Source organism: Mugil cephalus, chromosome 7 (assembly GCF_022458985.1).
Source record: "Mugil cephalus isolate CIBA_MC_2020 chromosome 7, CIBA_Mcephalus_1.1, whole genome shotgun sequence".
Lineage (NCBI taxonomy): Eukaryota > Metazoa > Chordata > Actinopteri > Mugiliformes > Mugilidae > Mugil > Mugil cephalus.
In genome coordinates, this window is record NC_061776.1 from 2,769,626 (window position 1) to 2,786,209 (window position 16,584).

The window sequence follows — 16,584 nt, forward strand, 5'->3', positions numbered from 1 at the left end:
TTTCTGCATCATGTGACCCAGATGTTTTTCATCTGCTGTCAGATTCAAATCAAGACCATGAAAGGACAAAGCAGCTCGATCTGAGCTGTCAATCATCAGCAGCCGTCTCATCTGTGGGCTGCAGGGGCTGATGGGAGCTTTGAGGACCTGCTAGAAACCACGTGGCCTCGTCTCATGTCACAGCTCGTCCTTGTTGGGCCTCAGCTGCATCAGAGCTCCACTTCTCCCCAGGTTCACCAGAGGATACACCACCACACAAAATGCTTTTCCTCCCAGCTGCTGCTCTGTGCTGTCTGTGTTCAGGTGAGTGTTTCCAACAAACTCCACCTTTAACAAACACTGTCTCACTAACTTTCATCTATCTGTCTGTGTCTCTACAGCCCTGGTTGCCATGGCAGCAGATCTGACCCAGGACCAGTTAACATTGACCAGGAGAGTTGGTCAAACAGTCTCCTTCAGATGTGGAACTGACCAGTGTAGTGGTAGCTATATATACTGGTACCAGAAGAAAGAAAAAGAAACATTCAAACGGATTCTTTATATTGATAAAAGCAATGGTCGAATTTATAAAGGTTACGGTCATCCTCAGAGAGATGATTTCTCATCTGTGAATAATCAGAACAGTTGGGAGTTGGAGATCAAGAAAGTTAAAGTCGATCATTCAGCCTCCTACTACTGCTCCTGTGAGAAGAGAGATACCCACAGTGAGAAATGATGTGAGCAGCCTGAACAAAAACCAACAGATGAACAGATGTCAAACAGTGTTTGTGACAGGAAGAGAGCAGTAAACCAGAGCCCAGGTTCACATATTTCACCTCCATCTCAGACAGAGTCAAAAACTACTGAGCTGAGGGAGATTCTTCTTTCCTGCTCTCACTATTTATTTAATAATAATATTAATGATATTACATTTTATTTTTTGGCACCTTTCAGGTCACCCAAGGTCACCTAATAGAGAATAAAAAATAGACAAAACAAAATAAAATATATATAAACAAAAACAATCAGAAGAAAACAAACAACAACAACAACAACAAGAGTGGACAGGGAGGGTAGTGATTGTCATGAAGCAGAGTCCAAACACAGAATAGACCAGTTTGAACAGATTTAACATCATATCTATTGATGTTGTTGATATTTCAACAGTTAGAAATTAAGAAAAAACATGACAACAACACATAGAAGGGATGGCCCAGTGGAGTGGTGGTTAGCATTGATGTGTCACAGAAAGAAGGGTTTGAATCCATCGGCCGACTGGGACCTTTCTGTTTGGATTTTCCATGTTCTCCTTGTGTGTGTGGGGTTCTCTCCAGGTTCTCCAGCTTCCTCCCACCCTCCAAAGACATGAAGGTTCATTGATGATTCTACATTGGTCATAGTTATGAGTGAGAATGGTTGTTTGTCTCTCTGTGTTAAACTTGAGATAGACTGGTTTCATCTCTTAAAATGTCAAATAAATCAAATAAGACCAGAAGTTCATCTTGTTTTAAATTAAAGCAGACGTTAAAAAAATCATCTAATTCAGACGTGGGCATTTTACGGCCCGTGGGCCACATACGGCCCTTTGGAAAATCCCTGTCTGGCCCGCGGTCTGTCAGTCACAAGCAAATGAACAAGTATTTATGGTGTGCAATACAAATGTGTTGCTTTTATTTTGAAAAGCCATGATGGATTATTTACGTCACGGCACTGTTATAATCTGTGATTGTTAGTTATTTGAAAAGGATGATTGAAACAGCTTCGTTCCATCGATTAAACATTTATTGAGATTTATTGCGATACAGAAAATAATTCATGTAGCTACACGGTCCCTCCTTGGTGCACCGAAGCTTTCCAACGACGACAAAGTTTCCAACATTACGATGCGTTATATCCAAACCTACAGATCCGTTGTGTTTTATTTTCCTCTTCGACCTACACCAAAATTCATAAATTTAAATAAATACTTACAGAATATTCTTATACTTCTGTTTACCAGTAGCAGCTTATCAACATGTATAATTTACTGCTTTTTACAACGGGAGAGAAATTTAATATTGAGAATTAAGTTCAAGTTTCCGTTTGGTTCGGCCTCCAACGCAGCTCAGATTTTTCATGTGGCCCCTGTAGAAAATAATTGCCCAGCCCTGATCTAATTCATGAATGAACATAGTTTCATGAGTTTTCAGTGATTGTTTCATGATTTAAAGTCTTTTAAAGATCTTTTCCTCTCATTTGAAATAATCCTACTGTCACCTTTAAGAGTCATTGAACTGATTTTGTGGAAAGTGTGAATGTGCTTCAGAGAAACAGTCCTTTAATAGAAGAGTATTAACTTTCACCTCAGCTGAAAATGGACAGAGAGACAGAGTGGGAAAAGAATTCAAGTCACTAGAAATTCACTTCCATTATTGAATGAAGTGAAACACATTGAAGAGTTCAGTCAGAGTTGAGGAGCTGTGTGGATTTGTAGTTTTGTATTTTCATCTCATCTCTTCAACAACAGAGAACAGTCTGTGTTACTAAATTCACCACCAACCTGAATGTGTTTGTGGGAACATGAATGTTTTTTAGTCTTTATGCATCATGTGACCCAGATTTCTTTCATCTGCTGTCAGATTCAAATCAAGACCATGAAAGGACACAGCAGCTTGATCTGAGCTGTCAATCATCAGCAGCCGTCTCATCTGTGGGCTGCAGGGGCTGATGGGAGCTTTGAGGACCTGCTAGAAACCACGTGGCCTCGTCTCATGTCACAGCTCGTCCTTGTTTGGCCTCAGCTGCATCAGAGCTCCACTTCTCCCCAGGTTCACCAGAGGATACACCACCACACAAAAATGCTTTTCCTCCCAGCTGCTGCTCTGTGCTGTCTGTGTTCAGGTGGTGTTTCCAACAAACTCCACCTTTAACAAACACTGTCTCACTAACCTTCATCTATCTGTGTGTGTCTCTACAGCCCTGGTTGCCATGGCAGCAGATCTGACCCAGGACCAGTTAACATTGATCAGGAGAGTTGGTCAAACAGTCTCCTTCAGATGTGAAGGAACTAACCAGTGTAGAAGTAGCTGGCCATGGGTATTCTGGTACCAGAAGAAAGAAACAGAAACATTCAAGCTGATTCTTCGTATTCGTAAAAGTGTATGGTCAGATTGCTAAAGGTTATAATCATCCTCAGGAAGATGATTTCTCATCTGTGAAAAAACAGAACAGTTGGGAGTTGGAGATAAAGAAAGTTAAAGTCGATCATTCAGCCTCCTACTACTGCTCCTGTTGGTATGATACCCACAGTGAGAAATGATGTGAGCAGCCTGAACAAAAACCAACAGATGAACAGATGTCAAACAGTGTTTGTGACAGGAAGAGAGCAGTAAACAGAGCCCAGGTTCACATATTTCACCTCCATCTCAGACAGAGTCACAAACTACTGAGCTGAGGGAGATTCTTCTTTCCTGCTCTCACTATTTATATAATAATAATAATAATAATAATAATAATAATAATAATAATAATAATTACTCCAGTTTCCTCCCACCTCCAAAGACATGCTCATTGGGCTGATTAGTGACTCTAAATGGATCCTAGGTGTGAGTGTGAGTGTGAATGGTTGTTTGTCTCTGTGTTTGCCCTGTGACAGGCTGGAGACCTGTCCAGGGTGTAGCCCAACTCTCAACCTTTGACAGCTGGGATAGACATCCATCAACCCCCACGACCCTAGTGAGGATTAAGTGGTAGAAGATGAGATGAGAATTATAATAATATTAATAATAATACATTTCATTTTTTGGACCCTTTCAGGTCACCCAAGGTCACCTAACAGAGAATGAAAAATAGACAAAACAAAATAAAATATATATAACCAAACAATCAGAAACAAACAACAACAACAAGAGTGGACAGGGAGGGTAGTGAAGGTCACAGTGGAGTGGTGGTTAGCACTGATGTCTCACAGCAAGAAGGGTTTGAATCCGTCGTCCGACTGGGACCTTTCTGTTTGGATTTTCCATGTTCTCCTTGTGTCTGTGTGGGTTCTCTCCAGGTTCTCCTAGTTACTAAACCTAATTTATATACCGAATTTCCCTTTGGGGATGAATAAAGTAACCTACCTACCTGAGGTTTTAAGGTCAAAGGAAGTTTTTTCCAGCACAGTAATAAAAGTCCACAAGTGTTATCATCTCCATCTCCAACTGTGGTGTAAATATATTCTAGTAAGAATGTGGAGAATATGATGCGTCTCATGGAAGCAGCATTTATGTTGGGGATTGAACTCTGCCTCCTACAGACAGTGCTGATCGAGGTTATGCACTAAAAAATGTCGAGCTCTATTTGACATAGAGGGCGCTATTTATGGTGCACTGTGGTTATTGGCTATCAAATAAGTAAAATATCAATATCGAAATATTAATAATTACTATAAAAATATGAATAGGATTTAATTAACCTTAAATCCACAGCCGATTTACCAAAAATCAGTCTCATGAAGGTGGGTATGCTAATGTAACCCCTCCCTGCACCTGTCACTCTAAGACAGGGTTAATATCAAACAGGAAATGAGGACCAACTCTAACTCTAGACTCGATGAGGAGACTACTGGTATCTACTCAACTAAATTTTGATTTAGATCTGTAATGTCTACCCCAAATAACACACAACAGACTGAAAGTTTAAAGGAGGTATATTATACAAAGATATTTCAACCACAATTAGTAACAAAAACCTCTGAGATCTCAGGTACTGAAAAGCAAACTGTCCCAAAAGTTCAAATGAATAAAAACTAGGAAAAAAAAATGGAAAAATGGGCCCAAATAAATAAAAATAAAACGAGTGCACTCAAAGTCCTACCGCCCTCTTTAACAGTGAACGTCCAATGGTAAGTATCACGGTGAAGATGAAGATGTGGATGGAGATATGGATGACCCCACGTCCAAGGGAAAGTAGCCACTGGGATGGAGATGGGGATGGATGACAGGGTAGGAACCAAGGACTGAGGACCCAGGCGAAGGACTCAAAAAAAACCAGCCTACACAACCATGCAGGAAAATTATCTCATTTAGTCCATAATAAAAAGGTCAACTCGAATGTAAATAAATAAATGTACTACTCAGTGTAAATTTCACTTTTCTTCTACTACCATTTTCCATGAATTTTTAATATCTATCTTAACTCATAGTAACCAAAACATGAATTCACATAAACATTTCAAAATAACTCTGTTTCCCTCCCTCTCTTTTTTTAACATAACTCATATTATTCACATGAATTACATTAACTTTACTATTCACAACAGTACAAAACACCATTTTAACTCAACACACTCACTAGCTTAGCTGCATGAATTTATTTCTGCCGAGGCCTAACACTGATTCAGCATTACATTAGCCTGCACCAAGCCTACTATCAAGTTTCACTCACAGTAATAAAAATAACAACACAAGATTCATAAAGCACAAAACATAGTCTTCTGACACTAATACATTATTCCAACCTGTTTCGAGTTTATCCCGACTGGTTTTAGAGAGAGTTCAAGGCTAACTTAAGTTATTTTCAGTGTTTAGCACTCTGATAGCAAATTAGCATGCTAATGTAAACATCGATCGTTACTCACCGGGAAATCAATTGTTTACACAGTTTACGTCGTCCTACTCGAACTCGCAGCTCGCTGATAGTCTCTTCTCGTTTAGTTTCATGACTTCTGAGTTTTTTATCATTTCAATTCTAACTTTTCCTCTTTTTTCTCTTCTCACATCTACACACGCACCATGCATCGGTCAGTGGACTTGCAAAGATTTGCGCTAAAGTACGATGCACACACCTGTCAGCTTTTGGCTCACTGAAAACAGCGCTCAACAACTGCCACGTCTGTTAAAGGGGCAGTAACACATATACAGTTTTTTTTTTTATAGGAGAAGATGTTTTTTACTGCTCCACTCTTGTGAAAAATAGTCATGCATTTAATTTTGAGGGAAACATTTAGAACATAAATAGATCATATAAAAATACATTTCCAAAGCAACTACAATTAACTGGGGTTTAACTAACCCTGGTTACATGAGCAGCTAACATGTAATCTATTTATGTCTTTATTAATCTATAATTAATAAACTTAATAAGTTTAGTATTCTGGCCTTTTTGTAGAAAACCCCTATTTAGGACAAACCCAAAGTAAATTGAATGCTGTTCATGAATAGTTTGGAGCTCATTCATGGTCTTGGTCTCTTCTGAAAGCTGAACTCTGAAATTTCTATCACAAAAGTCAGAATCACTCTAAATGGTTTTGTTGTTGAAGAATCAAAGTTGGGACACAGTTAAAAATAAGAAGTTGTTGGGTTCACCTGAATTTATTTATTCATTTATTTTTTGCTGTCTGTTGCCTTCAGAGGAAACTGAGGACAGATCTCATCTGGATAACATTAAATTATCATAGAATAAAGTCTTTGTTATAAAATATAAAAATGATCAAAACTGAGTTTCTTTTGCCTTATTTTCTAAGTTTATAACCAGGTGTTTCCAAACTGTACCATTCAGACACATATTTGAATAAAAAATCCATAACTTGAGCTCCACTGAAAGGTGACATTCAGAGGAATTATATCTTGTAACCAGATTCTCTATTAGAGAGCAAGTGGCATATTGTTGTTCAGAGCAGCTCATTGGCTTCATGAAACATCAATCATCCACTAAACTGACTGCAATTGGTTCAGTCTGTGGCTAAAAGAAGGGGGAGGGGCTTCTTTTCAGCACTGACTCTCATTGGCTTCTGAAGGCTGTTGACTGGACATAGTAGCTCTGAATTGGTTCATTGAGGTGTCAATCAAAATGTCAGAGTTCAGCGGCCATTTTACCAACAAACACATAATGCCAGTATACAGACCACTGGTTAAAGTCACCCAACCAGTTAGGAAGCAGGTACGAGTGTGGCCAGAGGGGTCCTTAGAGTCACTTCAAGACTGTTTCGTCTCCACAGACTGGGACATGTTCAAACAAGCTGCCACCTACAACTCCACCACTGACCTCCAGGATTACACAGAGACAGTAATTGCCTTCATCAGCAAGTGTATGGACGATGTCACCACCACTAAGTTCATCACTGTCTGGGCCAATCAGAAGCTGTGGTTGACAGGGGAGGTCTACAGGCTACTGAGGGTCCGGAACACCGCCTTCAGATCCGGGGATGAGGAGAGCCTGAGGACAGCAAGGGCCAACCTCTCCCGTGGCATCAGAGAGGCCAAGAGGCAGCACTCCAGGAGGATCAGCCACAACTTCAGCAACAGCAGAGACACCAGGAGTCTATGGCGAGGAATACAGACCATTACGCACTATAAGCCCTCTCCACAGACCTGTGACAGCTCCACCTCCCTGCTGAATGAGCTGAACAACTTCTTCGCTCATTTTGAGGCAGACAACAACCCCCCTGCACACAAGACTTCACCCCCTCCAGGTGACCAGGTGCTGATGCTGAGTCCAGACAGTGTGAGGAGATCTTTCAGCAGGATCAACACGTGAAAAGCTCTAGGCCCAGACAACATATCTGGTCGTGTGCTGAGAGACTGTGCAGCTGAACTCACAGATGTCTTCACGGACATCTTCAACATCTCACTGAGTCAGGCTGTTGTCCCCACCTGCTTCAAAGCCGCCACCATCATCCCGGTCCTGAAGAAGTCGTCTCCCTCCTGCTTCAACGACTACCGCCCGGTAGCACTCACTCCCATCCTGATGAAGTGCTTTGAGCGGCTGGTCATGCATCACATCAAGTCTTCTCTCCCCCTCTCCACTGACCCCCTCCAGTTTGCATGTCGGTCCAACCGATCAACTGACGACGCCATCTCCACACAGCCCTCACACACCTGGACTCTTACGTTAGAATGCTGTTCAAAGACTTTAGCTCAGCATTCAACACAGTCATCCCCCAACAGTTGATCTACAAACTGGACCGGCTGGGACTCAACACCTCGCTGTACAACTGGCTGCTGGACTTCCTGACCAGGAGACCACAGACAGTACGGGTCGGCAGCAACACATCCAGCACCATCACTCTGAACACGGAGACCCACCAGGTATGTGTTTTGAGCCCCCTCCTCTTCACCCTGCTGACCCACGACTGCACAGCAATGCACAACTCCAACCTCCTCATCAAGTTTGAGGATAATACGATTGTGGTGGGTCTCATCAGCAATGGGGGTGAGACGGACTACAGGAGAGAGGTGAGCGACATGGTCACGTGGTGACCACACAATATCTCTCTCTGAATGCGGACAAGACAAATGAGATTGTTGTGGACTTCGGGAGAGCACACACCCAGCATGCTCCTCTGTCCATCAACGGTGCTGCTGTGGAGAGGGTGAGCAGCACCAAATTCCTGGGTGTGCATGTCACAGAGGACCTCTCCTGGGACACCAACACAGGATCACTGGCCAAGAAGGCTCAACAGCGCCTCTACTTCCTCTGCAAACTGGGGAAAGTCAGAGCCCCAGCCCCCATCATGTGCACCTTCTACAGAGGCTCCATTGAGAGCATCCTGACCAGCTGCATCACTGTTTGGTACAGAGCCTGCACCGCATCCTGTAGAAAGACCCTCCAGCGCACAGTGAGAGCAGCTGAAAGGATAGTCGGTGCCTCTCTCCCATCCCTGCAGGACATTTACAACATTTACGCATCTCGCGCGAAGCCCTTTGCATTGTGGGTGATGCCACCCACCTTTCACACAGCTTCCTGAGCCTGCTGCCATCAGGGAGGAGACTGCGGAGTCTGCGGGCCAGGACCAGCAGACTGAGGGACAGCTTCATCCACCAGGCTGTCAGGAAACTGAACTCTCTACCCGCTCTGCCCCCCCTCCACCTGCTGCTCACCAACTCACACTAACCAATGACTCTTCACACACCCCACCCCACCCCATAACACACACCGCTACTGGACACTACTCACTGGACATATGTCTTATGGATCAAAAGACTGCGTACATATGCACAGTATATACAAAGATTCATTCATTCCACCCATACTTCTGCACTATTCAACTCAGGGCAGCATCAGTCACTTTATGTACATTGTATATTGTCATGCACTATGTCATGTTGTCTAGTTTGTATATAAAGGGTATATTTTTATTTTATTTTATTTATTTATTTTTTTTGTCTCTTTATATTTTTATATATTCTCAACATTTGCACATTTCTTGTTTACACTGTTTGTTTAGCTGCTGCATCGTAGGCCTTTGAGGAAGGTAATTTTAGTCCTGTATTGTGTTGCACATGTCAGAATTGACAATAAAGTTGACGTGACTTGACTTGACAATTTGCAGTGTCTCCACATGTAGAAGAACCACTGCTGGAAACAGTATATGTATTTTCATCTCAGCTCTTCAACAACAGAGAACAGTCTGTGTTACTAAAGTCACCACCAACCTGAATGTGTTTGTGGGAACATGAATGTTTTTTAGTCTTTCTGCATCATGTGACCCAGATGTTTTTCATCTGCTGTCAGATTCAAATCAAGACCATGAAAGGACACAGCAGCTTGATCTGAGCTGTCAATCATCAGCAGCCGTCTCATCTGTGGGCTGCAGGGGCTGATGGGAGCTTTGAGGACCTGCTAGAAACCACGTGGCCTCGTCTCATGTCACAGCTCGTCCTTGTTGGGCCTCAGCTGCATCAGAGCTCCACTTCTCCCCAGGTTCACAGAGGATACACCACCACACAAAATGCTTTTCCTCCCAGCTGCTGCTCTGTGCTGTCTGTGTTCAGGTGAGTGTTTCCAACAAACTCCACCTTTAACAAACACTGTCTCACTAACCTTCATCTATCTGTCTGTGTCTCTACAGCCCTGGTTGCCATGGCAGCAGATCTGACCCAGGACCAGTTAACATTGACCAAGAGAGTTGATCAAACAGTCTCCTTCAGATGTGGAGGAACTGGCCAGTGTGATAGTTTTGTATACTGGTACCAGAAGAAAGAATCAGAAACATTTAGAGTAATTCTTGGTATTGATAAAACTGATGGTGAAATTTATACAGTATCCAATCATCCTCAGAAAGATGATTTCTCATCTGTGAATAAACAGAACAGTTGGGAGTTGGAGATAAAGAAAGTCAAAGTCGATCATTCAGCCTCCTACTACTGCTCCTGTCTGAAGGTTGATACCCACAGTGAGAAATGATGTGAGCAGCCTGAACAAAAACCAACAGATGAACAGATGTCAAACAGTGTTTGTGACAGGAAGAGAGCAGTAAACCAGAGCCCAGGTTCACATATTTCACCTCCATCTCAGACAGAGTCACAAACTACTGAGCTACTGAGGGTGACCTGTGGTGTCTTCAGCAGGATGTTCTTAGTTGGAACCTTTAAGGGGAGGGGGCTCTATGGATCATCCCACAGATAGTTTAGGATGAATACATCATATTTATTTTGTAGCCATCAGAATCATATTTATCTTCATCAAATAGAATCTTCACATACTCCGTAAATCACTTGTTACTTAAATCACACAGAAAAACACCTATTTAGGACAAACCCAAAGTAAATTGAATGATGTTCATGAATAGTTTGGAGCTCATTCATGGTCTTGGTCTCTTCTGAAAGCTGAACTCTGAAATTTCTATCACAAAATTCAGAATCACTCCAAGTGGATTTGTTGTTGAAGAATCAAAGTTGGCACACAGTTAAAAATGAAAAGTTGGGTTCGCCAGATTTCTATTTTATTTTATTTTATTTTATTTTATTTTATTTTATTTTATTTTATTTATTTATTCATTTATTTGCTATCTGATGCCTTCAGAGGAAACTGAGGACAGATCTCATCTGGATAACACAAAATTATCAGAGAATAAAGTCTTTCCTATAAGATATAATAATGACCAAAACTGAGTTTCTTTTGCCTTTTTTTCTAAGTTTATAACCAGGTGTTTCCAAACTGTACCATTCAGACATATTTTGAATAAAATAGCCATAACTTGAGCTCCACTGAACGGTGACACTCAGAGGAATTATATTTTACAGCCAGATTCTCTATTAGAGAGCAAGTAGCATATTGTTTTTTTAGAGCAGCTCATTGGCTTAAAGGGAAACATCAATCATCCACTAAACTGGCTGAAAACGGTTCGTCTGTGGATGAAAGAAGGGGGAGGGGCTTCTTTCCAGCGCTGACTCTCATTGGCTTCTGAAGCTGTTGACTGGACATAGTAGCTCTGAATTGGTTCATTGAGATGTCAATCAAAATGTCAAAAGTTCAGCGGCCATTTTACCAACAAACACATTTTAGTTTCATTTAATCTCTTTCTTCAACACAGTAAAACCCAACCCTCAAACCCTTGAAGGTCATGATGTCATTATCAATAAAATCCACCATTTACTGAGGTAGTTGAATCTTTTTGTAAATGATCAGTTAAACAATTGTTACTAAACGGGAAAACTCAGTAAAACCAAGAATAACTTGATATTATCAAAGAAATGAACAAAACCAAACCTCATGTTTCCAAACAAATCTACTCAAAACTAAATCTGACTGATTTGTAGCTTTGACTGTTTAATGAACCAGAGTTTGTTGTTATGTCAGAGATGTAAAAATAAATACGGAGCAATTTTACTTCAGACAGAGAAACAAATTATTAGGAACCTGAACAACTTGCAGGAGAAATCAAACAGACAGAAAGTCAGAGAGTTGTTAGTTTTACAGATATTTGGTCATAAATCAAAATATGAGACAATTAAATGTTGATCTGATGATGGATTTTAGTCAAACAATCACAGTGGTAGACACCTGTCCAATGTAGCTAGAATACATGGAGTTAAATATAGATTGGTGTTTTACTACTATGGGTGGGAGCCCTGGGCTTTTTTAAAATGTTGTGCTTCATCATATTACAAGAACTTATTTAGTTTTTATCTTTACTGGAAAAATACAAATAAATAAATTTGGGTTGGTTGTTCTGTAAATGCATTCTGTTTTAAAACTCTCTCTATTCAAACTCAAACTCAAGTGACTCAAACACTGAACTTTAAATGCAATATTTAAAATACTGAAAACAGTTAAAATAAAAGTTATACACCTTATAGGGTGCTTTTAAAAATATGAAAACTAAATATTTAACTTAAATCCAAAATTCACTCTACACTAAACAAAAATAAAATGAAATGTCATGATCATGTCTGTCCTATGGTTTGAGTTTCCTATTTTATTTGTGAGTTTCCTGTTTGGTGTTTCCTCTCCCTGTGTTTTCCTTGATTTTTATTGTTTCTCCTGCTGTGATTGTTATCATTAGTTTCATTTGGGTGTCTCTTTTTCCCCTCTGGTCCTGTGTGTTTTTATAGTGCTTTAATCATCAAACAGCAAAATAAAATGATGCAGCTGTTTAGTTTCACTCTCTCTCTGTCCATTCAGTTTAACATGCTGAACGTGGGAATGAGAGGAATGATGAGGGTAACAGGTGACAGAAAGATGAGGAAAAACCCCAACAGATGTCAGCTCCAGGATAAATTGATGCTAGTTAGTGGGAAAAAATCATTAGCTTTAGCACAACTTCACAGCATCAACACACTTTAGCAAGGGTTCAAGTAACATTAAGCTACAACATTACAACAGATCATCAGTTTCTCATTGAGGTCAGACATTTTCCTGACTAGTTTCCTCTCCATAGAAAGCATGGTCAGTACATTCAGACCTTCCTGACTCACTGAGTTTCAGACAAGTTGGTTTTGATGGGTTTCAAGAGTTCCTGATCAATGAAACTGTGTGTGTGTGTGTGTGTGTGTGTGTGTGTGTGTGTGTGTGTGTGTGTGTGGATGTCAATCCATCATCCATCCTTGAGTACAGATCCAGTCCATGAGGACAAAAGTAGTGGACTGACCAACCACTGACATTAACATCAGAGCCATGCTGCTAGTGTGGAGAAAAGAAAAGAGAAGAAGAGACAGTCATGTAGATCTGAACAATAGGAAACACATCAAGGAGCTGAAATATGATCCCACTTCCTCTTTTGACTCCTTCACCTCAGCTGACTCTCTCAGCGGCACACAGGTTTTTGTATTAGTCTTTTTCACTGTGTGGCAACAGCTACTTCATCTTTGGCTCTGGAACTAAACTGTATGTAACAGGTAAGAACAAACATTTCTTTTCCTTCACTTGTTTTATTGTAGAAGATGAAACGTGTTTAAAGTCAGTTTGTGCTGCTTCAGGCTTTACATTTTAGTTTTTTTTTCCCCATTATTAGAGAATTTATCCTGCAGCCATTGTTACTAAGAAAAGCTCAATCACTTCTGAAACATGTAGAAATCTCACTCAACAACTAAAGTTATTCTTTTTTTTCTGTAAATATTAGGACGTTACAAACATTTAGGATTTGATCGTCTCAGTAATTCTCTCTAAACAAGATGATATTTGATGTTCAACTTATTCAGATTGTTTTGAAGTGTCCTATCGATTGAAAATGGATCATTTCTGAAAGTTAGAACCTTGTCAGATCTAATCTCTGTCAGTTAATATTTATATGATGTAAATGTGTCTTTAATTGATGATGTTTTAATAGAAAAAGGATAAAAAATGTTAAGTGAATGTGATGTTAGAATAAATAGAATTAACTTAAACTATGTTTTATTACTATCATCAGCATAAAGTATTTAAACATTTGAACATGACTGACACAAACTTGTATATTGATGAGTTTTATTAGTGATTAAAGTCTGAGCTCTTAAATGTGTAATATTCAATACATGTTTGTAATCACTGAAATGACAAAGGTACAAATTTAAAACAGAATTCGGGATTTGTTACTTAATAAATTCATTTTATTGAAATGTTTTCAAAGACATGAAACGTATTAAAGGGGAAGTTGATTTAAATTTTATGTCACAGCTAATTAGGTTATTAGAAATAAATGGTGGTGGAGGAGAGAGGCTTTATGACTCTGTGAACGACTTTTGGACCAAATAATATTTCAATGTGAAGCTGAAAATAATTTGTGTATTTCATGGTCTACAGTTCATAATATCATAAAAAAAAAAAGCGTGTTGAATGTTGGTGATCTTCATTAACTTACACATTTGTGAACGAACCATTAACGCTGACCTTATGTTGAAGTTTTGGAGAAACAAATGTGGCTATACAGGGTGACGTCTTTTTCTGAAAGGGCCTTTCTAATTAATGATTAAAATAAAAATTAAAATAAAATAAAATAAAATAAAATAAAGAAAAAAATAAAATAAAAAATTTAAAAAACGAAAATATTTCACGTTGTAAACTACAATAACTCTTCTTGATAAAAGAAGACGTACTGAAACACAGTCGACATGTTTCCTAACTTCTTTGAATCACATGGAAAATGAGCAAATAATGTCATTTGATTAAGATAAATAAGATAATCCTTTATTTATTCCACCGTGGGGACATTTTCAGCGTTGCAGCAGTAGACAGTTTGATTACAGAGCACAGAGGAAATATAAAGAAGTAATAAAATATTAAAGAAATACAAATAATTATTAACTTAAATGCAATAGAAATCTTATTTACATATGTATGTATGTATATTATATATGAAAGAATAAAGGATATACAAACACAAGTTATTCCAAATGTATTAAGGATATTCCAGTTTGTGTTGTGATTGTCCAGTGTGTGTTTGTTCTACTGGGAACAGGTTTGATTATACAACTGATGATTGATCAACTACTGTATTCTGTTCTGATTTATTTATTTATTTCATGTAGCATCAGTTATTTTAGAAATTGAAATGTACATGAAGATATATTATAATATATACTGAATATGTACACTGATCAGCCATAGCATTATGACCGTTGAAGTGGTTAGACGACTGGGTTCAGAGCATCTCCAGAACTGCAGCTCTTGTGGGATTTTCCTGGTCTAAAGTGATCAGTATCTATCAAAGTTTGGGCTAAGGAAGGACAAAAACCAGAGACAGGGGTGGTCATGGGGAGCAGAGGATCATTGACCCTTGTGGTCGATCCAACAGACGAGCTACTGTAGCTCAGACTGCTGGAAACATTAATGCTGGTTGATGTTTGTTGTGTATTGATGAGTAGTTTATTGATCAGAGTCCATGTAGTTTCCAGGATCAGGCTGAATCCAGACCAGTGCTGTAAGCTGCTGTTGACTGTGTCAATGTGTGTGTGCTGTCAAACTTCAGATGAGCAGGTAGTGAAGCCCGTGGTGAGCGTGTACCCAGCAGCATCCAGACCCAACCAGGAGGGGAAGAGCTCCCTGCTGTGTCTGGCCTCATCCATGTTTCCTCCTGTGGTCCAGTTCTCCTGGAAAAGACAGAAGAAGGGCGGCTCTCTGGAGGATCTGACCTCTGCTCAGGGAGATCAGCTGGAGCTCAGAGAGTCAGGACACAGAGCCTCCATCAGACTGGTGGATAGAAATGATCTGTACATGTATAAGTACATCTGCTCCGTCAAGCACGAGGGAGGCGTAGTGGAGGACACATTGGAAGAAAGAGTGGAGGACAGAGTGGAGGCCCAAGCACTACAAGGTAATGAAGGCTTGGTGACTGTGTGCAGCAGTGGTTCAGCTTCATGTGGAGACGCTGTCAAAGAGATCAGAGGAGCAGAGGACTGACATTTGTCACTGCAGCTCCAAACATTTGACTCCTTTTCTGTTTCAGGGGTTCCAGCTCCAGCAGCCTCCTGTCCTCCAGAGAGAGAGCCAGCAGACCTGGCAGCTCTGCAGCAACATCACTGTAAGATCACCTGCTGCCTCTCTGCATGGACAGCTCCAATGTCCAATGAGGACACTAGAACAACTTTACAGGATCAATCTGACACTTGCACTAATTCATATCTGTGTGTGTGTGTCTGTCAGTGTCCTTCCAGTCTCAGTGCAGGGTGAAGCTGCTCTGTCTGCAGTACACAGTGCTGATAGTGAAGAGTCTGGTGTACTGCTGTGGACTCTCTCTGCTGACGAGCCTCACAAACAAGGGACCGTCCACCAGCTCCACACATGCTGACTGACTGTTTTCTGCTCCTCTTTTCTCTCCATCACATCTCATCACTTCATCTCATTCATCACTTTCATCAGTTTTCAGTAAATGTTGTTGAAATGTTCTTCTTTGTAATCTGTATCTGTTCATCCACGTGTTGATCGTCGTCCTGTAAATAGAAACACATATATTCACATAGAAATCTGCTCTTATGACATGTTCATTCTCTAGTCGTCTAGTTTATTTCCACTTTTAACTGTGACTTGTATAATAATGAAAATGAAGCTGAATCATCATCAGTTTCCAGCTGTTTCTTCTGCTCTTGTGTTTCTTCTTTCTAATAAATGCAAACTCCACCAGGCTGCTCTTTTGTTTCACTGGATCACACTCAATAAACACATTTTTATTCTTTTCATGTGTCTTAATAAAGCAAGTCAAATACTTTAGCTCGTATATTAGTGACTGTTGGATGTGATGTCTATGAACCCTGTGAATGAAGCACAGACTGCACTGATAAAAGATGAAGCTTGAATTTAATTTCCATGAGAAATGTGGGTCAGTGTGGTTAATAAGGTGAACTCATGGTGAATTACAACTGATTGGGACATTCAGACTCTTTTGTCAACTATAACTCATGGAAATAATGAGACTTGAGGTGAACCAACATGGACGCCTGCTTCACA

At 40.1% G+C, this 16,584-nt stretch overlaps 1 protein-coding gene across 1 annotated transcript; it reads left to right on the top strand.

Moving 5' to 3' along the window:
• The first annotated feature begins 260 nt into the window (after positions 1-260).
• Positions 261-15,932, top strand: LOC125011026 (immunoglobulin lambda-1 light chain-like). The gene is made up of 6 exons (XM_047590017.1): positions 261-303; positions 381-693; positions 13,018-13,061; positions 15,110-15,454; positions 15,587-15,661; positions 15,784-15,932. The coding sequence occupies exons 1-6, from the start codon at positions 261-263 to the stop codon at positions 15,930-15,932; spliced, it is 969 nt and encodes a 322-aa protein (XP_047445973.1).
• The last annotated feature ends 652 nt before the right edge of the window (positions 15,933-16,584 follow it).

What these genes read in the sequence shown, in the direction of transcription:
- LOC125011026 (XM_047590017.1), top strand. Translation starts at nt 261, where the DNA reads ATGCTTTTCCTCCCAGCTGCTGCTCTGTGCTGTCTGTGTTCAG. An exon ending in TACTGCTCCTGTGAGAAGAG is followed by an intron (nt 694 to 13,017) that starts AGATACCCACAG and finishes ACTGTGTGGCAA; the next exon opens with CAGCTACTTCATCTTTGGCT. An exon ending in GGAGGCCCAAGCACTACAAG is followed by an intron (nt 15,455 to 15,586) that starts GTAATGAAGGCT and finishes TTTCTGTTTCAG; the next exon opens with GGGTTCCAGCTCCAGCAGCC.